The 26,675-nt window shown below is 43.2% G+C and overlaps 1 protein-coding gene across 2 annotated transcripts; it reads right to left on the reverse strand.

Annotated features, from left to right (window-relative positions):
- Positions 1-479: 479 nt before the first annotated feature.
- SOAT1 (sterol O-acyltransferase 1) lies at positions 480-26,675 on the reverse strand. Of its 2 annotated transcripts, XM_063165385.1 has the most exons (16): positions 26,626-26,675; positions 24,078-24,211; positions 16,783-16,841; positions 13,045-13,193; positions 12,885-12,944; positions 12,461-12,568; positions 10,487-10,769; positions 9,335-9,413; positions 8,614-8,695; positions 7,914-7,959; positions 6,716-6,845; positions 6,225-6,322; positions 5,643-5,741; positions 5,014-5,149; positions 3,983-4,128; positions 480-3,196 (listed from the first exon to the last, which is right to left on the reverse strand). In XM_063165385.1, exons 2-16 carry the CDS (start codon positions 24,199-24,201, stop codon positions 3,140-3,142), a joined length of 1,656 nt encoding a protein of 551 aa, XP_063021455.1. In that variant the 5' UTR covers positions 24,202-24,211; positions 26,626-26,675; the 3' UTR covers positions 480-3,139. The 2 variants fall into 2 exon arrangements, with proteins under 2 accessions (XP_063021455.1, XP_063021456.1); XM_063165386.1 differs by lacking the exon at positions 16,783-16,841.

A 26,675-nucleotide genomic window follows, 5' to 3' on the forward strand; every position in this document is an offset into this window, starting at 1 on the left:
TGAACTCCTGGAAGCTGCTGTCCCTCTGGCAGCTCTGGGTTCAGCTCTGCACTCAGAAGCAGGAGCTCAACCAGCTGAGCTTGCCTTCAGCAGCTAGGCCAGGTGCAATCCACACAATTTCTCATTGAACAAACCCAGCAGGAACCCCCCCAGCTCCCACCACAGCACACACTCTGTGCTCTCCTGTGACAGCAGTTTACAGACCCAGAACTGCCTCACACCCCAACAGAAAGAACAAACTAGGCATGAGGACTCCACAGAGCTTTGGTCTTCCCAGGAACAAACAGTTTTCTGCATGAAAACTCCAGGATGCATTTTGATGGAGTAACATTGATTTTCTTCAGGTTATTGAGCAAGAAGCTGCAGCTGTACTGGCTGCCATTCCAAAGCTGGAGGCTTCCCACCTCACAGCTCAGGGAGTTACCATGGAAGCAAGCTGCACAGTTCTTGTGTTGAAAAGAACCACAGAAAACAGTATATATTGTATTACATTATATTAAGAGCTTGTAAAGGGCAGGTTGGGAACCTTCACATCATCACCACTGACCAGAACATTGCACTGTTCTGGTCAAGTGCTCTGGCACTTGCAGTCTAAGAAACTCAAACGTGGTGTAATTGACTTTTAATTAAATAAGCAATGTGCAAAAGACTTAGTATTTCCCCTCCAGCACTCTTGAGAAAAATGAAAATAAGCCCACATTCAAAAGCAATTAAAAAACCCCACAAAATTGAAAGTAATCCAAATTGTTAATGCCCTGACAGCATGGTTGCCAGATGCCTTGATCTACAAGGCTGAAAACCTCAACTTGTCAAAAACTAAGATAGTTCCAACAGCTGAGCATCCCTTTCTGGTTGCCTTTAGCTTGCCAGATGCTCAAGCCCTCAGGCTTCAAACAGTGATGATGCTGACACAGTAAATGCTGATATTCCTTCTGGGCACACAACAGTGCCAGGTGTGAGGGAAACACAAAAACAGGGCACAAAGTGCCATCCTTTGGTCTCTTTTTGAAAACACTGAAACTGTATCAAGACCTGCCATGGGTTTCAAGATAGCAAACCAAGTCCCAAATCCATTCCACTCTCTTTGAGTGCAGTAACCTCTGTAAGTGTTCTGAGCACCAGACAAAAAAAAATTGGACTGAATCTCATCCTGTACTTTGTCATCCTATACAGGTGACAAAGCTGTTTGGCCAAAAGGTGCTTTTTTTTTGTATTTTTGACTGTTTTCTCAATAAGGAAGCTTAGTTGTTCCAGAACTTCTATTCTCTCCTCCCACAAAAGGTATGAGTAATCTGAAATCTCTCACCAATCTGAATGATGATAAAGTAATCCATTTAATTCTCAGGATTTTATATATGAATACTGCCAAATTTGAGCATATAGCTCCTCTGAAATTACTTCAGTTTCATCAAACAATTTTTAGCAGGAAGCGTTGTCAGAGGAGAACCTCACAGAGAAACACTATTTGGCAAATTTGACCTGGTACAATGTCCTTTCTCAAGAGCATCACTCCTTCTTACTGAAGACTTGGAGGAGTTGAAGTATTCCCTAGCTTTCATGAAATTACTTCTGACTGAGCTTAGTGAAAGCAGAAGCCCAAAGGAGAGTGTGAAGTGGCTTGGGAGACAGTTCCACCAATGGTCCCAATACTGCTGGTATGAAATACCCAGGGCTGTAGGTAGTAAGGATATGCTGCTCTCCATTGGCAGTTGCTGATAACATTTGAATAATTCTAACATATTTGTCACCAAAGTTCTGGTGTCTCTATCAGGTGGCCCTTTTCACCCCAGTTAAGGTGTGTCCATCAGGTGACTCTGTCTCCAATAAAGGGAGCTACAGTTCCAGTAAAGCTGGAGTGATGTGTCCCCAGACACTCTGCAAGCTCCCTGTTCTGCTTAGCACCTGACAGAACAAGGGAGCTGAAGGAACTCTGACAGATTCATTGCTATGGAAGCACCAAACTCACACAGGGCCCCTGTCTTTCTTGGTGTGGGTGGGAGGATGTCCTACCTCCTCACCAAGAGGGCAGTACCCTGGAGGCTGATCTCCACCTGCAGCCCCCTCTGGTGTCAGGGCAGACACAGGCAGTGACAAAGCAGCTCTGGGCCAATCCCCAGCAGCACTAAAACTTCTCCAATACACATGGACAAGGTGTGCTGGCACACTGAACTGCACATGGCCATTTCAAACAAGATCATGCTCTGTACCTGTAAAGTTGATCCCATTTTCTTACAGTTTGGTCATATTATTTCAAGTTTTTCTTAGTAAAGAAATCCTTAAGAACCTGTGTACCTTAAAGCACCTGCCAAATCAAAGCAAAAGCTCTTTTACAAGTTAATCATGTTAAAAGAACTGATTACCTAGAATAGGAGAAAGAAAGAACAAGAAGAAAAAGTACTCCTCAAGTCACAAGGGCCATCAGAGAACAGAAATGCTGTAAGGCAGTTGGGAACTAAATGAATACAGAGAAACAAATTTTTGGTGTAAAAAGTCATATAAAGACTGCACACACCATGCTCTGCTTCTGAACCTGCCTCAGCACAGTGACAATCCCTCTTCCTCTGCCCATTTATATCTGTTGGCATACACAGGATGCAGCTTGAAGCCAGCCAGGAAAACTTTGGCCATCTTCAGAGCAAGGAGGTAAACACCCTGTGGCTCTGCCACTTGTCCATGTCACAGTGGCAGGCAGGAGCATGAAGAACAGTAGTTTTGTAGACATCCCATTACCAAAAAGGAGAAAAAAAAAAATTGCAAATGATGGCTAAGAAAGATGGACGGATACCAACAATGAGCTACCAGCAAATCTGACTAGCTTGCCTCTTGTCCAGAAAAGCAGCAACTTGGGGGGGATCCCTGGATGAGTAGGATTCCAGTAGACTCCACCTTCAGCTCAATGTTTTACTGGCATGGAAATGGCTCAAAGTGGGACAGCATGTTATAGATGCTGCCTTTGAAGTCTGTTGCAATCCAGGTCAACTGGTTTGCTCCAGCAATGTTTAAAAAAATTACAGTTTCTCCCCAATAATGAAGAGGCCCAACTTCCCTTAGAAAAAGTCTGTAGTAAGTTAGATCATTGGTCCAAGTACTTGGAGGACACCTCTGTTTTTCTGTGATGTCATGGCCAGAGCACCCCATTTCACATCTTCACATGACAGGACCATGAGCGTGGCTTTAAATAGTCCAGGAATGTGGGCTGCAAAACATGGAGAGGCAGAAAATTAGTCACAAGCCAACAGCACCAGCTGTGGTACAAGCTGCTGAAATCAAGCTTCTCTAACAGGAAAGATCAAACCACATTTCTGCACCCTAAAACCCTGTTCTTGCATTCACTAAGAGGTGACTGAAAGTGTAAGTGCAGCCATAAGTTCTGTTACATCAGACAAACACTGTACCTAGTAGCCTGCTGTATCAAGAAGGCAAGTAATTAATGATGGCAAACTCTTAACTGAGGAGAATCAAACTTAAAATAGAGGCTGCCAAAGGATACCTCTGGTTAAAACTGAAATCACCTGGGACAGCAAGAAGTTCTGTCTAGAACAGAATCTGGTACCAAGAAAATGAGTTAGAGAAAACAGCACCTAAACCCCAAACTATTTACAGGTAACCCCTTCTCACCACCACCCACTCTAGCCCGGGAAAGGCATAACAGGCACAGTTTTTGTGGGCCTTCTACAAAATTTCTCCTGACTTCACTGGCCAAGTGCTGCAGTTCCATTGCCACAGCCTAAATGAGGTCTGGCATATCCTCAGAAATGGGGTAGCACCACCCTCAGTTTCAAGCACTGAAATCCTACCAAGCACAAAAGGACCATTACTGAACACACTTCTGATAGGCAGCTCTAGGTGAAATAACTCCTAAAGAATGGATGTAGCACACTGCCAGAAAGGTTCATGCCCTTTAACTTCCACTCTTCCTGCACAGCAAGACAGGACAGGCACTCCCAGAGCTGGTTATCCAGGGGAACAACCAGGCACTCACGTTTTCCACGGGGCAGTACTGGCGGGCGTACCACTCCTGGCTGTAGAGGCAGATGATGACACCTTGGCCCAGGAACAGGGAGGTCCACATGATCACATTCCAGAAGGGCCCTTTCCGACTGTCATTCAGGGTGAAGTTGAAGACCACTGAAAAGGGGAGGAATGAGAAGAATTTCAGAAACAAACTCAAGATTCAAGAATCAAAGATCACCTGATTTTACTGGATCTTCCCCTCCTTTCTACTACTACTTTCTACTTCATCTACTGCATGAAAATCTGATTGTGCTTGGCAATAGAGCAAATACTCTGAGCTGATTCTCACATTTACTTCCAGTAACTTTGCCAACAAGCTGTGTGCCTCTGGGGAATCAACATTATTTCTCTTACACTGGTCACCAAGGCATGGCAGAGGTGGCCTAGAGTTTATTAGAGCACTCTAAAACACAAAAAGAAATCCAAGAGCTCTGATTTCTAAATGGGCTCTTCTGTTAGATTATACTCTTTTCTGACCCAGAGATGGGGTAGCAGAGGTGTTTTAAAAATTTTTATTCTATTTTCAGACAAAACAGATATTATAATTCATGCCATCATAAATCCATTTCCCACACTCTTCCTCACTGCAGTAGTGAACTAACTAATAGTTTCCTTATACTGTGAATAGGGGAAGACTGACAAGCTGCTGACACACAGTGATTCAACTACAGCTTGGCAAAGAGGAGGCAGTGCTGTTAAACTCTGTGCAGTGTCACAGGAACAGCAGTGTTTAACACAGATCCCTCTTCCTCATCACCAAGACCTTGATCATCTAAGCCCCAAGCTTCCAAATCCTCTGTGTGTCCATAGGTGTGTATCTCCTGAGCTGCAAAAATCCATTCACAAAGCTTGGACTCACAATTGCAACCCTTGGGCAACAATACTGTGTGTTAGTGCTGAGGGAACAGCTGGCATCATTATCAAAAGCACAAAGCATGCTTCTCTAAAAAAAGCCACAAACCCCACAGCCACTCCCACACTCTCCTCCTTGGAGCTTACCTCCAAAGCATGAGAACAGGCAGAAGAGAACTGGATAGAAGAAGCCAAAGCAGATGCTGAGGACATACTCGTGCACAGCAGCTGACACAGTGAAGACAGACAGCATGGCTGCTGCTCTGAACTTCTTCCCAAAAAACTGGGAGAGACAAGAATGCCAAGTATTAGGAGCTACTCTGCTGTGGTTTTTGTTTGGTTGTTGCAACACAGTGAATTTTCTTCCCTGAGCTAAGAAGGTTCTCCTCCAGCCAAGAGGCATGTGTGAAATGCCAAGTGCCTTACAGGGCACCTTGGCCTTTAGGTGTTTCTCTCCAGGTACATTTCTGCATAGGTACTTGTGCTGAGCCCACTCATTAAATACCTCCCACAGCTCATGGAAACAGTGCAACATGGGTTCTGACTGCTCAGGCAGTCTCTGCATTCCTACATCTCAGCCCCACGTTTTGCACACATTAAGGACTTGGAAATGAGTAATGGATCCCTCTAAAAGCACAGTGGCTCCCCACAACAGCTGACATGAAACATTTTTATGCTTCTAAACATTTTTATGCTTCTGCATCTTGACAAATGTACCATTTTGCCCAGTAGTTGAATGTTTAATTAACAAAAGAATACATCAGCTTGTTACTCACCCAAAGGAAGTCCCTGTAGGCATAGTAATAGAGCCAGTCATGTACCACCACATTCCAGGTTCTGTAGTAGTTTGCATAGGATGTGGAATTCCACCAGTCCTGAAAGCACAATGGAAAGACTGTAAATCTAATTAACTATAAAACATTAAAGAGGGATTTTCTAGGATATCAAATTGAAATATATTCAGCAAAATAATACCAAGCTAACATAACAATTTGACCAAGCTTTCCATCACACTTCCAACATTCTACTTAGAGCATCAAGGTCTGGTTTTACCCCAAACTGCAGTGGGTGATGTGATAAAAGAACAAAAAGAAAGCTAATGGAGCTATTGGATAGATCTGGTGGCTGCTTCTGTTTGTGCACAGGGTGTTTTACCTTAAAGCAACTCAGACTGCCAACAGAAACCAAATCCGTTCTACAGCACAGCTACAAACTTAAGCCTTAACAGCATGAACCAAGCAAAATCCCATGGTTGCTTTGTTTGGTAAAACAATCTTCAGTTTCCTCCTTTTTCTTTTTTTTTTTCATTATGACAATGACTTTCAGAAGCTTTATAAACTGCAGCTCCTGCTTCTCACCTTGTAGAACATCCTGTCTGCAAAGCGCAGCATCTCGGCAAACGCGTTCAGCCAACAGTGAAGGAACGCAAAGAACACCAGGAAGAGAATCAGGACACCTGGAAACAAGGACAGCCACACCAGTTTGGTAGTGTTTGCTCTCAGCCACAAGCAAGAGCACCTAACACAGTCAAAAACTTTCTTATAGGCAGTGACAGAAATGAGCTCTACTCTTTTGTACTGACAGCACAACAATATTTCAGTTTCTCACCACACCAGGCCCTGCTCTCCCCAGAGGGCAACAGCAAGGCTGCCCCAGAGCTTGCAGCTCGATTTGAAGAGTTAAATTCAAAGCTTTTATTTTGTATTGCTCATTTTGAATTTTTACCCCTTAATGCTGCAGTCTGCTCACAAAATCTGCTTTGTTGATCTCTGCCTGTCATGAATGCATCTCAAATGAAGCACTTCTCCCTTCCACAAAGATGGAAGTCACTTGTGGATCTGGGCCTTACCTGGCAGGATGGAGTTGAAGATACAGAGGACCAGCCCTCGAAGGTTGAAGGTTTCCTGACTACTGTTGCGAAACAGAGGAATGCAGAGTCTCACAAAGATGTAGTAGGCATAGAAAAGTGAGCCAAGCACCTGGAACAAAAATACCCCAAAACCTGACTTCATAACAGGAACACACAATTAACACATCACCACTTGCCAGCTCTAGGAGAGAATGGCAGCTGCCAACACAAGCCAAAATAATTTATTTTACACTGCTGCCAATAAACCTCCCCCAGGATCCAGGCAGAAAGAAAGCCACAGCAATCCCTGGAGCATGCTGAGCAGCCAGCAGCAAAATCAAGTTCTCTTTTCTACTACAGCAGCTGTCAGTTTTTCCCAGTCCTATCAACTCACACATTTTGACACAAAAAATCCATACTACTGCCAAAGTAGGGAAAATACCCTTGATCTGCATCCAAGGTAAGGGCAGAAATAATTGAAAAATACTTACTGTAGTTAAACCTAATATTAAAGCTTATTTTTATTTTATTCCAAAGTTGACATTTGCAGGCCAAAGCACCTCAGGCTTTCTCTGACTTATGAACTGATGTTCTGGATGTTGAGGTTAAAATGCCAATGTTGAAATACTTGGATGTAAGGCAGGTGCTGTCCTCCTCTTTGTCCAACAGCAAGCAGCCAAAGGCTTGTTCATGCTGCCTTTTTTTTCTTAATTGTTTTGCTTTTTAAAACACAAATGCATTGTGTTACAGCAAAAGTTGCAGTCACACAAATCCATTACTTGGAAACACATCCACAAGAAGCTACTGGAGCTCGTGGCCACAAATGTGAAGAATCAGTCAATCTTGAACTCAAATAAGCACTGGGGATTTGGACCCCAGGCCTCATTATTTCAAAATTGCTTTGAATAACTGCAGAGAAGAAGCTGTGCCCCTGCACTACAGTCAGGGTGAAGAAAGCGGGCATTGCTCTACGCACAAAGATTTTTTTTTTATCTGGAGGCTTGTTTAAGCAAAGATTTTTTTTCTTTCTTTGGCACAATCATTAGTGCAGCAAGATCACAGTTTGTTAGTCAATGAAAAGTATTCTTTATTGGTAAGGCCATGCCAAGTGGAGTGATTTAATGCCAAAGAGAGCTGTTGGACAACACATCTTAGATAATCTCCAAGAGTGTATTCTGCAGAAAGCTGCACCACTCACCTGTGCAAATTTGGTAGCTACATAGCCCCATCTTATTGTGGGATTCCTAGAAGGAAGAACAGGATATCACAGTTAAATAGGACCTCAAAGCAGCAAGCCCCTCCCTTCAATTACTTGAAGGATTTTACAATTTTACTGACGTATTCTCTGAAAAAAAATAGCTTCTGAATTCCAGAATTCTTAATCTCCTGATGCCCAAGGGATGTCTGCCCAAATTGCTGGTTCCCCACTTTCAACTACAGCAGAACTCCAGCAATTCCATAAATGGGAAGGTATCTGGAGGGCAGCACTGTACAGTTCTGTAGGAGGTGGGAATCTGCAGACAGTTGTGTGAAGGACTGCTGACTTCACACAGCCAAAGTGTCACCCAGCAATGCACAGAAGTGTTTGGGAGTTCCCACTCATAAAGGCTTCAGCCTCAAACTCAGAGACAGGGCTGCTTATTAGCACCACATAAACACACAGGTTCCTACTGCAGGAACTGTCTATCACTACATGATCTGTAGCAAGTTGTCAATTAGTTCAACTTCAAGTGAGTTTCCCAAAGAAATAAAAGCAGAGCTCCATGAGCAAGTCCTGCCCTTGCCAGCTTAACCACATCTTTGTGAAAGCTCCAACTCATAAATTGATCACACCCAGGGGTGCTTAATGTTGGCTTCAGTTTTCAGACTGCTTAATGTTCTGTTGTTGCTCACATTACCTGGGATAGTTGTCTCTGTAGATGAGGGTGGGAGCAAAGAGGAAGTACAGGTACTGAGAAATTCTGGGAATATGTACTGTGCCTGGGAAGAGGGGGAAATAAAAAACAAAAGCAATCTTTTTACTGACAGTTCCATTTTACTGACAGTTCAGTCTCCCTCAAAAAACAGAACGCTTCTCACCTCAGAAACCTCAGTCTGGAACTAAAAGTATGGGATTTGCAGAGAATAAAACAAACTGGACCTTTCAGATGGTGTGCATGAAGGACAGTTAGCAAGTGAGGGCAACCAAACTATCTGCTAACACCTTGGTATCACATTTCCTGTCCTATCAACACATGGGTTCAGTCCAGTCAGCTCTAGCATGCCTTGCTTAAAAGATCTGTTGTTCTATGATTGCTGTCATTTCAACTACAGCACTGAGCTGGAGGTCTGCAGGCAACATCTAGACAACTTTTACCCCAAAAAGCAGAAATAGGGAATCCTGGAGAACAAAGATTTAAGATCCAGAGAGGACTTAGACCTGAATAACAGTCTAGCTCATTGTCTAACACAACTGAAAACAAATGAAAAGGTTCAGGCTGAAATTATGATGCAAAACCTTCAACCTCCCCATCCAAAGTCACCAATTCAAATCCCACCTCTCCAGCTCATGAGAGCAGCTCACAGCAATGGAAGGAAAGCTAGAGCTGGCTATATAAAATGGAGCAGGGCATTACTCACCAGACTTGTCCTTCACTGAGGACAGGACTCGGGGTACGTTCTCCCGGATGAAGGAGTGAGCCTTCATAACAAGACGAACCTGGAAGGCCAAGAGAAGAGCAGCTCAGTGCTGTCATTTTCACAACCCTCCAGGGAAGACTGGATCCAGCATTTTACAGCAACACCTTCAGCATCTTGGTTTCTTTCCCATTTAGCCCTTTTACAAGCAAAGGGCTGCTTCCTCCACCCACAAGCCTGTTTAACTGACATGAATTCCAAACAGCAGCAACTATGGCTCAGGAGACACATCTCATCTACACTTGCAGGACCACCACATCCACAAGGACTGTGAATAACACCAGCAAGTCACTAATCAGCCAACATTAACTTAAAATGGAAGGGAAACCCCTCTCCATTTCAGCAGGCCAGGATGTTTCAGAGTCTAGGCGTGTCCTTGAATTTACGTGTGTTGAACAGCAATTATCACTACCTGGGTATAAGGTGGTGCCCCACATAAACAGTCCACAGCTATCAAGCAGGTTTTTCTTTTAATTTTGTTTTAATACTGAAGAACCAAAAGTAGGGCCAGTCTAAAGTTAATTCTTAAAACTCATCCCTGATCATCCTTGTTTTAACCTGATGGACTGACCAGACCTCCACTCTTGCACTTTTCTGTTCCCCTCCACAAAAAACATTCAATTTCCTAACAAGTACTGATTACAGAGCCACGAAATTTACTTCTTGAGAATAGAAATGCCAACAGGAACCACTTCTTGACCACGTACTTGCTTGTTTGGGTTTTGTTTTTTAAAGAGAAACATGACAGCTTCCTTATGGACTATGGCACAACATGTGGTTTTAAGCACTTAGGCATCCACAAGACAACCAGAAACAAATGGAATTTCAGTAAAACCCACAGTAAAATCTTAAATATTGGGTAAAAACCCACAAGTGGTTTCCAGGTCAAAATGAAGTTATTCTCTACTCTTTCTTATTAGACTTGCTGCATGTAACTGTCCTCAAGTCTCAGAGATGCTGCATCCACAGCCTTGGCTTAATTTAATGAATAAAAACAACACTTGAGTTCTTTAGGAAAAAGGTCACTTTCCACTTTGAAAATAAAATGCAATTCAATGTATCCTAGGGTCCAGAGGATGCAGGGTAGGGACTCACCTGTTCCAGGATTACAATGAAGCGGGAAGCTGGAGGCAGGGCATAGGCTACAGCAACATAGGTTGGTCCAAACCCAAGCCCAGCTATTTGGAAGAGTGTGAACAGCATCCCATAGAAGAAAGAGTGGACTGCACGATGGGAGGAACTGGAATAGCCTTGGGCCCACCACACAAAAAGGTTGTATGGAACAACTACTGTGGCACTGAACATGCACAGCCAAGTACAGAAGACAACTGGGAACTTTCCAAAAACGAAGACCAGGAGATCAAATCCAAGGACCAGCCTAGAAGGCACAAGGAAAGAGACAATTTTTGAGCGTCCATTCTTTGATTAGAAATACTTCTACTCCACTAAGTGGTCACAAACCACAAAGCTTCCAGATCATAACTGTTTGACAGTCTGGATAGAAGTGACTGTGGCAATTTCAGCTCAGGGCTGTCTGTGGCAGCTTCAAGTGGCCACACTCAAGTATCCCAGAAACTAAGAGGAGGACTGATGCCATTAGTGCTGGCAGGCACAGCTTACCTTCAAATCCCACAGGGCTTAAGTGCATCTCTAAGATCAGCATGTGCTTTAAGAGCAGGCTCAAGCTCATCCTCCCAAGAACAAGCACGTGACTGAACAATCCACTGCTGGACGAGGGTCCACGAGAGCTTTTGGGGAACACCCCCAGGACATGATCACTGCTGCACTGGAACTCAGCTCTTTCCAGGGGTTTAAGCCTAAAGAGGCTTTTCCCCTGTCTCTATAGTCATGGGGTATTTTAACATCCAGCACTCAAAGCTAGTCTAATCCTTTTCTGTGGGCATTCCAGACATATTCCGTTTAGAAGTTCTCCAAAAGGATCAGGGTCATTAGAAGGTCAGTCCAAATAAGAGCAACTGGTGTGCACCAGGTACTTTAGTCCATTAATCAAGCTTAAAACATAAGGACATAAACAAAAGGTTGATCAACTTCACTGCCTCTCACACTTCCTCAGAGCTTACTCCTACAATATGCTCTTCTAAACTAAGACCAGAAGACAACAGAACAGAATACACCAACAAAAGTTATTCCTTCTCAGGTGGAGGCTCAATTGCAAACTGGATCCAAATTATCAGATCTAGCTAAGACCACAGATGTTTTTAAAGCAGTAAGGGTATCCAGCCCTAGCTGATTTTAAGGTAAATACCCATTGTCCCCCAATGTCCATACACAAGTAAGTTAGGATCAGCTAAACAACATTCAATAGCACACCAGCCTATTCTTATAGCCAGACTAAAGGGACAGTGATTATAATCAAGATACAGTTCTGGTTTTGTACACTGAAGAGCAGATAATCAGCAAGATAAACATGTAATCCTACTTGTGTACATGAGATACAGCTTGCCAAAATATTATTTAAGCAACAAGTGAGGAAAGCAGTCTTTCACAATCTTATTCACAACTGGCTACCTGCAAAGCACTATCTTAGCAGAGGTTCTGCCAACATCCTTGAGATTCTTCCCCAGGAAAAACAAAGTTCTATTTTTATTTGAGTACAAGTACAATGTTCCAGAACTGTCATTTTTAAACAGAGGAAGGACTGCTGAAGTATTTAAAGTTTTTCTAAGCAGAGTCCTTCTTCAAGCAACACAAGCAGCTGAAAGCTGCTGTCTCATTAAAGATACTCAACCAAAGCATTCCACATTCCCTTTTGCCAGCCTCGTGATGAACTAAGCACGTTAGGGTGAGCTGTGTGGCCACAACTCTCCTGAAACACATCAGTTAGCAGTGTTTTCCTAATATCCAGATTTCCAATTTGGAATGGTCATACCCTCTCAACAGGAATTCCAGCACATATTCTAAGTATGCCAACTTAAAACCCACACTCCCAGCAACACCCCAAGAAGGAACTCCCCCTTCTTTCTGCACCATTCTGCAGTTTCATGTGCATCTGGCACTCTGGAAGAGCTACTCCCAGCCCTTATCCCTGTCTTTCCAAGGCATTCTTACCTTCCTTCATCAATGAAGTCTACTAGAAGTGTACTGAGGATGAACACGATGAGAAGGGCGATGAACATGTGGTAGATTGTCGTGATGTGACTCACTTCAAACAGCTCACTGAGGGAGACACAGAGTTAAGGTACAGCTGGGGTGCCACAGACACAGACACTTCCCCAGCTTATCCTCAGACAAAGGATAATTAGCCACGATCCCAGTGGCACTGAGATGGCTGTAATTAAGGTTTATATTTGCCAGATGTAGTACAGATATTTTAGGAAGAGAGAAGCTTGAACAGATTAATCCCCATGGATTTGAACATAAGACTGTGGGTGGTGGCAGGGAAAGTACCTCAAAGCACAGGCTCATTAGTTTGCTATCAAGGGTATTTTCAGTGAATTTGATGAAATTACTTTGAAGAAGTTAAGTTACTCACTCCAAGAGGGACCTCCTGGCAGTAAAGATTTTCCCGTGTTCTGGAGGGGCCCTTGAATTCCTGCAAGCAAAAATATTTGTTTGACATTTGAGCCAAAAAAGGAAATAAAGCTTCCATGAAACACCAACCTTGTTATAGCAACAGCTTAAAAGGAACTTACTTAGCTTTGTGCAGTTCCTTCTCTGCACAGGAAGCTGGGAAAAGGGAGGCTGCAGATGAGGAATCCAGGAGTGCCGATTTTGCCACCAAGCTGTTCACAAACTCTGTGAAGTGACTGTCCACCTCCTTCATGAAAGCTGGCTTCAGTTGCTGGCAGAGTAAAAAACACAGCAGCAAACTGTTAACTTGCTGGATACATTTTCATAAAATATTTATATTCCTTTTTATCCTGGAGCAGGACAGAGCAAGGCATCCAAAAAACATTTCTGTGCCATGTACCAACAGCTGGAGCCTACTTGGATAACCTGGGGCTTATCCTGGCCTGTTCACACACCTCAGGTCAGAGGACTTTGAATAACATTTATCTTCTCCATCAGATTCAACACAGAATTGCTCTGGCCTTTTAGAAGACTTATCTGAGTTCTGAGAATTTAGTTCCTTAATGTTTAACCCTCAAAATGGGGAGCCAAGTGATGAAGCAGAGCTGAGAGCCAACCCCTGAGCTCCTGAACACTCTGCCAGCCAGCCATCAGCAATCACCTTCAGCACAGGCAAAGGGCAAGTCTCAAGAAATTATTTAAAATCTGATTGCACATTATGTTTTGTTTTCTTAATGCAAGTGTTTACTAGCATGTTTGTCTGACCATCCTTTGCCTGGGATTTTTCCAGTTTGCTTCCAGATTCAAGGTGCAAGTCTTCCTACATGACATCCCAGATCAGAATTCCCAACTTCTATTTACTTTCTCATCTTAAAGATTGAAAAGAAAAAAAGAAAAAAAAAACCACCCTGTTTTCAAGGAGCTTTTTGGAGGAGAGAGGGTTGTGTGGAGACCTCATAGCACCTGCCAAAGTCTGAAGGGGACCTACAGGGAAGTCAGAGAGGGACTCTTCATGAGGAACTGCAGTGACAGGACAAGGGGTGATGGCTTTCAACTGGCAGAGGGTAAGTTTAAATCAGGTATTAGGAAAAATTTCTTCCCTGTGAGGGTGGGCAGGTCCTGGCACAGGGTGCCCAGAGCAGCTGTGGCTGCCCCTGGATCCCTGGAAGTGTCCAAGGCCAGGTGGATGGGGCTTGGAGCAATCTGGGGTACTGTACTGGAAGGTATCTCTGCCCATTGCAGGAGATGGAACAGGATGATCTTTAAGGTCCTTTCCAACCCTAACTCTTCCATGTTCCTATAAAATACATGAACTGATGATGTATTTTTACAAAATGCTCCTATTTAATGTGACAACAGCCAAGTAAGTTTAAGTCTCTGGCAGAAAATACAAGGCAATCTGAAGTGAGACCACATACAAGCAGAAGACCTTGAAGTCACAATGGATCAGAATTCTACATTCCTCCCATTTTATAGCGGTCAGATCCAGAGAGCTCTCTTGAAACAAAAACTGCAGTAGGAGAAGGAGCAGATTAATATTTAACTGTAAAAAACATTTTTCTCTTATTTGACAGCTTCCAGAATAGACTAAATAAGCTTTCCCAGTGCTTAAGAAAATTCTTAGGATCTGGCTACTTTTAGATATTGCTTTTCTGGGAGGCAGAGGATCGTCTCTGCAAGAGACATAAACTTGTTCCTTTCAAAACAGGAGAAAAAATATAAACAACAAATATTGAGTACTTGTGAAATAACCTGAAACAGAAGACACTGGTGCTCTCTGATACAGCCTAATTTTACAGCATTTATGCACACATCCCTACAAAAAAGTCAACTAGAAATTCCTACTTCTGTTGGAGTGCTCAAATTTCCATGCTAAACAAAGCACTATTCATTCCCATCCAAATATATATATATATATATTTTTTTTTTTAAACACAGCCCTCTGGGGCTGATACCAGCACGTGCATGTTTGGATTGGGAGAGCAGGACATGAGTTCTTAAAGGATTAAATCAAATACAAACCAGAGTATAGACCCTACAGTAATTGTAACTAACAGTAATTACAAACCAAAAACCCTTGAAGGAATGTTATGCCACTACAAGCAGAAGTTGGCCAATAATAAAAAATTGATGGCAAATCAGAAAGTTGAGGGAAGTAACCTTTTACTTATAAAGTTGCAACAGTCCCCCAAAACTTCACTCATTTTAAGAGATTTAGTAATTTTTGTCACTGACACCTGACCTAGTGACAGAACACACCATTCTCAGCTCCTTTTAGAATAAATTAAGGACTGGACTTTTAGACTGCAGATGCTTGAACACCTCCTATGCATGAGTAACTCCCAGCTCAGCTCCTACAAATCCCATTTGGCCAGGCTTTTCACAAGTCAAGCATCTGCCCACAATTTAGATACCCATCACAGAAAAGGCAAACTGCAATCCAAGCCTCTGTTCAGTGGATCCCACAACAAAAGGGCCCAGCACTCAAGAATTCTCAGGTATTTTGCAGTAGGGTGCTTTTTTTCCCCCCCCTCAGCCTTGAGGCACCTGAAATAAATCTGCAAGCTGCATAACTCAAAGCTTAAAATCTGAACTTTGTGTTTTGGGAGAAAATTCAGCAATTTAAACACCACTGATTTTCTAGGATTCTCTTTGTGGGTAAGAAAACTTTTTATGAAGCAGTCTCAAAACTGGTAACCAGAAAATAAACAAAAGGAACAAGAGACACTCCTGGAGAAAGAAATCCAAGGTCAAGTTGTCCCTTTGCAACCAGCTAGTGCTCCCTGGAACTTCCAAAGCTACTTGTGCTTCTCCTGCAAACACGCCCACTGCCAACAGTGATTAGCAACGACTGTTCTGTCTGCAGAGAAGTTACCAGGCTTGATCTCCTGTTCTCAGTAAGGATAAACAGGATAAGACAACATCCAAAATAAAATTCTGAGCTGACTGCCCCTCTAAAGGGCTGAATTTAAGGAGTTTCAGCAAAAAAAACCAGCACAACTTTTGCAGAAGATTATTTAAATACACCTTAGTTATACCTGTTATAAACCCCACACCACCTATAAAGGTAGGGAGAAAGAGGAAAAGAAAAGTGAAACAGGAAAATATCTCTAAGGTGCAAGGTATTTTTCTCTAAGTATCCACTCCCTACTATTCATGTCAAGCTGGCACAATTAGATTACTTCAGATTAACCACAGAATTTTCTGCAATAAAATTATGCAAGAGTGCAGGGCAATTTGCCCTGAAGAACACGGGTGCCACAAAACAATGGTTAACAAGGAGGGTGCAGTTCATCCTTAGCCAATTTCATTTAATTTGGGCATAAATCACCTTAACATAGCCAAAGACAAAGGCAGCCCACACAGATGCAGATGGTGGCAGAAACACCCAGTGCTATTTTCTATGAGGACATTGTTCACTGACAAAAAGAATGAGACCAAAGCTCAGGAAGGTCATCTCCACAGCCAGGGCAGCAGAAGCTGTGGGGTGCAGGCTCCATGCTGCCCTTTATTCAATGGATAGCAGGGCACAGAGCATTTTAAAGGCTCAATATGCAAGCAGGCTGGCTAATCATCACACTGCCAAAAGTTAGTGGTAAGGCAATTTCCATTTTATTGACAGGTTTCAAAGTTCATTCTTATCTTTGGACTTCAACCTCTTGGGGTCAAGCAAGACAGAACCCCATTACATAAGATCATCCCTCTTGTGCTAAGTGGGACAGAGAAAGAGGGCTGGGGAAAAGTCACTGCACTCAATCTAGGACTGAATAGGGCTATTTGTGTTCCAGGGCTAGTGACTCTCCAAAAGACTTCCAGGGTCAATTGTCCTGCTCCCCACCACAAGCAAGTATTGTGTTTACCTCAGCTTCTGCTATGAGCTGCATTTTCCTCATTATCACGTGGTCCACATCAACCCAGCCTAAGGAAGGAAAGCAAATATTCAATATTTTTTTGTTGCATGTCTGAAAACACAAAAGCACAGCATACAGTAGTTCAGACACCAATTTTCAACAGCATTTCTGACTTCTAATAGGGTCCCACTAAACTCAAATCAAAGCTGCAGGAAGTTCATAAACTGCAACCACACATTTTAGAACAACAGCACTGTAAGGCAGTCAACAGCTGAGAACATGCTGGATTTTATTTTTCATCAACAACTCTGCAAATATTCCCAAGGTCCCTAAACATATTCAGCGTTGAAGCAGCAATCAGAATGACCCTTAGAAGGTCATTTCCAAGTGTGCTGATTTTTTATCAGGGCTTTATCTTAAGCAGACATAAGCTTAGTTTGTCTGGAGGCCTCTGCATTGCCAACAGACAAGGCAGTCAGCCACAGCTATTAGTAAAATACCATGATCAGCTCTAAGACAGGCTAAATGGCAAGTTGGACAGTTATCCTGTGCTCAAACCTGGCTATTCCCACTCCTTTTATCCCCCAGGAGAAGTGCTAGATATCAGTGACTGTACTCCTTAATATGTTTGACTGTTAAGTAAACAGTCAGGTTTAACATGCCATCAATATAATCTGACTTTTGTCATTACTAACAATAGGTAAAGCCTCAAATGCCACCTTTCTTTCACATTAAAAGCTACACATCTGAGAGGCCTCTGTGACATCAAGAGGAACAACCCCCACAGGTCAGACATTTCAGACTAGCTGTGTTTTAGGACAAGCACCAGCTGATGTTTCACTTCTCCAATAACAACAACACAGAAGACAAAGTTACTTAAAACAGAGAGTCTTGCACATGAAGGAAAATCAAGATTGAAGCAGCAGCATCCATCCCCCTAAAATACCAGTCAGAGTGAAAAGATAGCAGCAAACCTGGCCTTGTTCTTATCCTTTGGCATTTATAGCTGCAGCACCACCTTACACACCAACACAGCCAGCATTACAACTTGCATGTTTGGTTTCTAAGACAACATTACCACTTTTAGAAAAAGAAGGTACTGAAGTGATTCCCTAATAAGATTCCAGAGCAGCATGAGCTATCAGATTTGCTGTAGAGGTGCCAAAGTTGTGCTCCTGTGAGACAAGAAAACAGACTGAGAGCTCTAGCACAGTGCATAACGTGGCCTCTACACACAAAGCAGTTTCATTTTCAGAGCAGGAAATGCTTCTGTGCTGCTCAGGAGCCTGTCAGCTTGTTTGAGCAACTGGCTTTAAGTGTTTTAGGTAGGCCTGCTTGAGAGGTGACTCCATTCCAGTACTGGAAGAGAGTACAACAACACAAGAAACTTTATCTTCAGTGCAGCTAAGATCAGTTGTTAGCATTAATTCCCCTTCCCAACAATCAACCAGGAATTTTGATTTTTGTCTGCAGGAATTTTGTTTTTTCCTATCTGCTACACAAGCTGTAGATTTAAGGACAGACCAGCAACAACTGCCTATCACTTAGCAGACTTCTGATGTAACAACAAACAAGGAAACTGCTTAACACCATTGATTTTGGCTGCATCCAAGATCCATTTTTACAAAAATAGAACTCCTGGTTGCTAAGCATCTCACCTCCAAGACAAAAATAAAAAACGACCAAATACCTCGGCATTTAAGCTCATTGTGCTGTTACATTTGCAGAACAACAGCAGTTTGGAAAACAATTTGAGAAGAATGTAAGATACCAGTGACCCACTCAGCTCATGTACTTTGCTGGTCTCAAATAGATTCACCTCCAAATATAAAAAAAAAAACAAAACTGTTCCACAAGCAGCAGAACTGTATCCCCTTCAGGTGTTCTCAGGGGCTCTACTCCCTCACTGTGCCACTCCAAATTGTATTCCTGGCCCACTCCTTCTATTAGTACAATGGGAAGAACCACCTTCAGCTGACCTGCTAGAAAGCAGAACAGAGCTGCTGAGCTCCAAGAACAACTAACCTTTCCCTTCAAAAAACTAAGAATTTGTGTCCCTTACCCAGCTGCCAATCTTCAAGATGATATCAAGTTTGCTTGAAGCCACCCAACAGCAGCCAAACAGGACACATGGGAGTTAAGGAATTGCATTATCTCCTTTTAAAGATAAGCTAAAAATAAAATAACCAGTTCTTGGACCATACATTTCCTGTCAGATCTTGCCTCTGAAGCCTCAGTCATTAAAAACTCACATTAAAAACTACCCAGGCACAGCTCACTTTGGAAATAAAACACCCTTGCAGACTACAAGACCTTAAAACTGGGTATAGCTTTACATATACCAAATGTCCAGCTTTAATGGTTGCACAAGAAATGAGGACAATCTCTGACCTGCTGATGCTGTAATTGCTAAATTGGAATTTAAAGTGTCCTCTTCTCACTGTAGTTGGCCTCATATTAGTGTGCATGCAGAGAAAAGATTAGAAATAGGTTTTAAAATCAAGATCTCCATGGTGTCAGTCAAAGCAACTCATATGACAAAGTAAACTCACCTGTGAGATTGTCTTTCTCAACACAGCCTCTTCTGTAGCAGAAAACTCACCCCAAACCAACCCATTCTGCTGTATTGCATCACCCCATAAACCCAGCAGTGTCACAAGGCAGATACCAGAGAAAAAGCACATCATCTTTAATCACTCAACTTCCCTTGCACAAGACACCACTTATGTTCTGTCAGGTCACTGGAGAAGAGATTCATCACATGATTTTGAGTCTAAAAGGAAATTTGCACTGCTGAGAAGTCCAAATCTTCACTTTCCTTTGACCCTGCAAAGGAAGCCTGGATCCCTCTGTATCACTTTGGCACTACAACAGCATTACAGAAAAACAGACTCAAGGCTGCACTATACAAGGAAGCACATCTTTGCATTTAAAAGAAGTTGAGATATGCTTTAAGAAGACAGAAAATATATTTAAAGTCATGAGAAAGTTGTCTTGAAGACACAGGTATGAAATAGTGGCCAATTTCAGAGGAGGCTTAAGCAGGGCTTGCTTTGGAAGAGCTTTGTTCACAGGGAGAAATTTTTTTATTTAATGGTCTTTGGTTCCCTTCCCATCAGCAAGGACATTAACAAGATCTTTAGAGGCCCACTGGTCTTGAGCTTGATCCTTTCAGAATGTGACTCCTCTGTACAGACTGAATTCCAAGCTGGTTCCAAAGTCAGAAGAAAAAAATCACAGAACAATTTAATTGTAAGCTTTGTTTCTCTTTGAAAACCAAGCCAATAAAAAAAATCACCTGAAGATTGAGAAAGCTTCTTAATTGTTGAGAAGTTGAGCAACTAAAATTTCACAAGATTGACAAAGTGCCTCTTCTAAAGGATCTTCTTGTCCCTTTTTCTACCCACTCTTGCACATCTTACAGATAAGTGACATTTGAAATGGGTAGAGCAGAGAATCACTCACATGATGTTGGGGCTGCAGCCTGGGATCCAAAAAAAACCAGCTTTGTCATTTCTTGATAAGACAACTTCCCATTCAAGAAGTTAAAGCAACACAAGAAGAAGGATTTCATTATTGTCAGTCACCTGGATTTAAAAACCTCTCCAAAAACATTGAAGATGTTATCAGAAGCAAAGCAATATTAAAGCCAATCTAGTTCAGGGCTACTGTAAAGAGGGGAGGAGTTCCATATTGCTACAATACAACACACATTAGTAATTTGAGCTAATGAGCCCTTATTCTTTCTTATGGTAATTTATGTGGCCACTCAGCAATTAGAGGCAAGTTATGAGTAGACTCAGATGGTCTGTTTAAAGAATTCACAGGCCATAGGTCACTGCACTGCTGGGCAAGCATTTAGCTTAAAAATTCAGTTCTGCAGGGACATGGAGCCCAAACAGCCTCTTCACTAGGAAAATCAGCATTCTCTATATTATGCACCATGTCCACAGGCTCTTCACAAGAAACTGCTGAGCCTTTACCCAAACCACAGGTTCCAAAACATGACAGCCCCTAGAATTATCAGAATCCACCTAGACAAAACAGCTTTTTGATCTATCTCTCAGAAACACATCCCAGATACTCAATTCAAGCAGCTGAATCCACAAGAGGCAGCCTGTTGAAACACTGAACACTCATTGCTGTGAGTCATACAGCAAAGGCTAAATCTCTTTCCAAATTGCTCCCCCTTGGAGAGCTCTGTCCTCCTCCATCCCTCTGCAGGCACACAATTTGTGCATCACCATGAACTTTTGCACCAGGGATGATCGACAGTAACCTCACTGAAGATAACAGCCCTTTTCTAAGATCAGCATTACCAGCCAGGCTTACTCACAGCAAACAGATATGCCACCAGCTTGTTTGCAGATCAGCCTCCAGAGACACTTCCAGCCCTTGCCTGATATCTGGGCAAACAAGAACAGACTCCAAACCCATCTTTTTACTGCTCTGAACACACTATCTGAGCATTTTAGAGGCACTCATGTGCACACTTATGATCCATGTCCTCTCCAGCCTTTTAAGATCTGCCCATTCCAGGTGACTGGTACAGTCTGATACCAATATCCCATTAGGCAGAGCAGTTTTCCATTTCTTTATGTATCTCCTGCTGAAAACATATAAGACTAATCTTATTAAGGAAGCCTGGCTTTTGACAGGGGATTATTGCCACCTAGATCATCTGCAGAGTCTAAGCCAAGACCAAATTAGTTGTTTAATTACAACTCTGGAGCTAATTCAAGGAAGAGAAATGATGTAGAGGACTGAAGTTCAGCTACGCTATCAAAGTGAAATTGCAGGCTGAATAATTACAAGACAGAAACAAATCAAGGCACAGAAGAAATCTTCTAGCAATCTTCAAGTTATGAGTATTTCCACACTTCTATAAAATTGGGTATACCTGAGTAAAAACTATTTGAATCTCAGAACCCAAACAATGTGACCATTTTCAAAAGCACTGCAGAACTAAGAAAAAAAAAATAACCTCAACTGTACAAAAGGAAGAGTCAGACCTACTGTAGCTCTAAAGCCAATACATGTATTAAAATTATCCCTCGAAGCAATTTCAGATCAGCCAAAGGATTTGAGTTTTAATAAAGAAAGGATTAAGGGCCCAAAAGTTTCTGTAGACTTCTGGAAACAAGTCAGCTGGCCCTTGACACCTCCACTCTTACTGCAGAAAGCAGACTGTGTTTGCTATAACCAGAGAGGATCAAGGGTGGGTAATCACATTAAAGTTTAGTTTTTCTATGGCAATAACTGCCACAAACACACTACATATTCACTTCTGTACATTCTTGGCCTGGCTAGAACCCCTTGACTACAACAAAATGGATTTTGTCTAAAATTCCTCACAACACCCAGCATGCAGTTGTTACAATACAAAAAAGCTGTTGCCAGACAGCAGACCATTAGCCTCACAGTGCCTTTGTGCCCATCAGCACTAATGCCTTAGAAACAGCTATTCAGGAGAGAATGGCCCGGACAAAAGAAAGAGAAAAAACATCTATGCCTGCTTCTCCTGAGAAATTCTCCCACCTCGGCCATCAAAGTCCTACCTAGTTACACAGGCACCCTGGAGTACCTGAAGAGGCCACTGTCTGCAACTCAGCAACACTTCAGCTTCACAAACCTTCAACCTTTGGGTCACAGAGCTGCTGATTCAACTCCCCTGTACAGAGGAATTCCTGACCAGAGGGATCCATCTTTCTTCCATGCCTCAAGGCATCAGATTCCTTCCTCCCACCTCCCTGTGTTGTTCCTGTTGTCACCAACCCTGAGCTAAGAAACACTTTGTGACACCTCTGCTCAACTGGCAGCAACCTTGGCAGGCGAGATGCACTCAAGTCTTGACTAACCAGGATTCCTCCCTGCTGTCCTTCACTGCAGTTTCTGTGGGAATTAAACCACATTGCACTGTTCCAAGCCAACCCACCAGGCTCATGGACACTTTCAAGAGATCAACCCCAAGATGCTGGTTTGCTCCACACTCACAGCATCTCACCTGCAGTGAGGTTTTGTCACATCTCAGAGGTGTTAAAATGAACGGCCTGTAAAGACAGACACACCCCCCATCAAGTCCTAATTATCACTGCTCTATTTATTACTTACCCTTCATTTATTACAATTAAGGAGTTTCCACACATGAAAAGGTTAAAGTGGTAGAACTCTACTCCCAAGCCCAGCATCACTGGATTCCAGTAGCCACCAACTCCCTGCAATTTTCTAATACAGTCCCATTTGATCCAATTAAAATTATGTGCCACCAAAATCTTAAAATCCCAGTTCTCCAAGCAGTTTGTAGGATGGCTTTCTCTCCAGTGCATTTTATTTTTGATAAGAAATCTGACTTGTCCTAAACTTAAACAAGCTCCAACTTCCATTTCAGTTGAAAGAAGTTCTATTGAAATTGTGATGAGATCCAGAAGCATATCAGTGAGAATTATCTCCTTGAGTCACTGGCACCAGGATTTTGGATCTTGTACTCACATGGCACATTGTGATAACCTACTTTAGCTTTTTGCTTAATCTATCTCACAAAGAGAAAGGAAACAAGCTGCAGTTTCATCTCTAACCTCCTTATCATGGGCTGGAATGTGGTACAGCATAAACCAGAAATTACAGAGGGTCACACTCATAGTGCCACACAACTGTCCCTGCAACCCAAGGGACAGGGCATGGCAACACTGACCCTTCCACAAAGCTAACTTTAGGCCACATAACTTCTAAGGTGACCACAAAACAAATGAACAGACACAGCAGTGCATTGTTCAGTTTTCTGGTAGCCAAGATTTAGTCTGAATCAAAGGGAGCTCTCCTGACACGAAGAGAATCCCTGGGTGCACCCTACCTCCACCTGTCAGGTGGACACAGCACCTTAGCCTGGCATGTTAAAGACCATTTTCTTCCACCTTGAGAAGTCACATACTTAAAGGCTGTAAAGGAAGTGAGATGAAGTCCCAAAACAGCATTTACCAGGATTACTCAAAAGTGTTGCCAGGAGGCATTTGCACCATTTACAGCACTAATGAACCTCTTCCTCCTGTGACAGTTAATCACTGTTTTAGATCCCTGCAAGCACTGCAGTGCACAGCTCCTGAGGGAAAGCTCTGCAGGACAGCACCCCAAACAACCCACACCTGCTGAAGGGGTGCAGCTGGGACACAGGGAGCTCCACCTTCAGCCCTCCCAGAGACAGCAAAACAGAAATGAAGGAGCAAAGAGGCACAGCCATGAATAAAAAGGGCACCTGAAAGGAAATCACATGCCAGAGATGCAACCAGTGCTGAGCCACTGAGTCTCACCATTGCTTGAGTTTTGAAAGGACCTCTCACTCTCAGGTCTCCTCTGTGTTTCTTCATTCTCAGGGGTCTTGGAGGCTGCAGTGGAGCCAGCCTGGCGCTTCCTTACACAATCATCACCTGCCATGGTTACCTAGCTAGATCAGAAAAAGAGAGAAATCATGAATGACAAAAATCTCATTTATTGTTCAATAATATATTTACATAAAGTTGGACTTTCTTCCCTTCATTGTGAATTCGGAGCAAGGATAAAGGAAATTCAGCACATGCTTGAATTAGTCACTTACTGTTGATCACACTTCCTTTCCCTTACCACAAGGGGTACAGGAACAAAGTAACCAAGTAAGTTCCCCTACCAAACTCGTTCCTAGGACCATCTCAAAACATCTCCTTACATTACCCTCTTTTCCCTACACATTTTAAAACTACTTAAAATAACTTAAGCTTTTGCAAAATCTTTAAAATGACGAAAAGCCCTTGCAATTCTTTCTGACAGCCAGGTGGACACCAAGACTTGTCTTCCATGAGCTGTGGCAGGTTTCCTTTGTGGAATCACCTGCAATATTTGACCTGAGCCAAGCCCCTTCCTTGTCAAGTTCTCAGCTGATGCTGGAGCAGCTTCCTCAATGGATCCTTGTTGTTCTGCTTGACCAGACAATGGTTGTGTTGCAAACCAAGGAGAAACAGGAAGAGAATCAGGTTTGAACTACACCAGTTCCAATGACAAAGGTCACTGCTGGGGACAGAGCTGCCAGCAGGGAGCACCTGAAGCACCACATGCAAGTTGAAAACAGAATTTTCAGCTAATGAGAAATGGACAAAAAGACTCTAAATTGGTCACAAAGTGCTATCCCAGAACACTCTCCATAAAATTCATCTCAAGAACCTCTTGGCAATGTAGCTACAACTAGGGACAATTTGCAGATTTTTTCCAGAAAACCTCACAGGCATGTATGTAACCACATTTTCAAGCTTGATATATTTTTTCATCTTGGCACAAAGTATGCAGCAGATGTGTTTAGCTGCTAGTGAACAGCATACGTGCACCAGCACATATGAGCTGTTACAGACAGGCCAGGAAAACTCAGGAACTGGTGAAAAAACAAATTAAGGATGGATTACCTCAGAATAAGGAGGCTGGCACGTCTGCAAAAGGGAAATAAAACTATGACCAGAGCTTTACAGAACTCAACTTCCTGTGTTCCTCCAATAGGAGAGTCTCCTGTTCTCCTTTCAGAATACACAGCATACAGGGGAGAAACACCAGCCACCGCCAAACAACAAATCAGTAATTGGGTGCGTTTTCCAGCTCAGATAGAGGACTATAAGTTTAACTCTTGTCTCAGGACACTTTTCAGCTCCTTCTTCGAGAGTTTAGGAAGGCATTTCTTCCTCACCGGTGCAGAGTAGTTTCAGTATCTAACTGAAAGCTAACAGAAAGGAGTTAAAAATAACCAATCTCGGGATGGGGGGAAGGAAAAGTCATGTTCGGCATGAACTTTAAAACAATTAAAGAGTTAATAATTCAGATAGGCTAAGTATCACAACACAGCCTTTTTCACAGCGCAACTCGAAATCTGCTAGGGGAAATCTATGAAAACAAATATTTTCCTAGTCTAGTTCCCATATGAACAGAGGTGCAGCATTACTGTACCTAAGCAATTATCAGCACATCAGAGCCTAAAGGACATCAGCCCTTCCCGCCCAGCTCTACTAGAACCGAAACATTCAAGACACAATGCCAGGATAACTCCAAGATGTTCACCACCCCCTTACAAGAGGAAATCGCTCCTCACAATAGTAAACACTCTGAGGTCATCCACAACTCGATGAAGTTCGTAGAGCTACAAACCCATTAACAGATTTCCGAGCAGAAACTCCCTGATTTCACTGGCACCTGATTTACGGTGCTCGCAAAGGGCTCAGAGACCTTGAGCTTCTCCGCCTTCCCTTTGGACAAACTGATAATTAATCAGAAGATGCCTTGGGAGAAAAGCAACACTTCATAGTTCATCTTTGCACTTCAAAAGGCTCGGTGAGGAAAAGCTAAGAATCACGGAATGGTTTAGGCTGGAAGGGACCTTCAAGATCACCTAATTCTACACCCCTGCATCCAATGCTAATCACACTAGACAACAACCTTAGCCCAAAGAGTTTCATCTCTAAAGCCTCCCTTCAAAAACTCTTGGCCCTCGGGCATAGCCGCATCCCGCAGACCCGAACCCTCGGTCCCTGCAGAGCGAACAGGACAGCGAGCAGAAAAAGTTAAGGTCACTCCACAAACCAAAGTTAAGGTCACCGCACAGCTCATCCGCAAGGCGCACGACAGCCGGCAGGAAAAGGGTTTGCGGACACCGCTGGGAGCTGCCCAAAGCACTGCCGAGGCTCCGAGCCAGCCCCTGCCCCGCTACCTCCCTGCAACCCCCGCGCCTCCGCCGAGCCCCAGCCCTAAACAGTTGCGGGAGCTGCTTTCCCCGGGGGCGGGGCGGCGCGAACACGTTCCCGTGGCCGGTGCCGTGGTCGGAGCGGCCGCCAGCCCGCGGAGCGTCACCTCAGGGGCGGCCGAGCCGCTGCTGCCGCCGCCTCCTGCGCCGCCGCTCC

Source organism: Melospiza melodia, chromosome 11, assembly GCF_035770615.1.
Source record: "Melospiza melodia melodia isolate bMelMel2 chromosome 11, bMelMel2.pri, whole genome shotgun sequence".
In the NCBI taxonomy this organism is placed as follows: Eukaryota; Metazoa; Chordata; class Aves; order Passeriformes; family Passerellidae; genus Melospiza; species Melospiza melodia.

Coding starts and splice junctions, on each gene's coding strand:
- SOAT1 (XM_063165385.1), bottom strand. CDS start 24,201: ATGGCAGGTGATGATTGTGTAAGGAAGCGCCAGGCTGGCTCCACTGCA. Junction 16,842..24,077: donor CTTTCAAAACTCAAGCAATG/GTGAGACTCAGT, acceptor TTCCTTCCTTAG/GCTGGGTTGATGTGGACCAC. Junction 4,129..5,013: donor CCTGTTCTCATGCTTTGGAG/GTAAGCTCCAAG, acceptor TCCCCTTTTCAG/TGGTCTTCAACTTCACCCTG.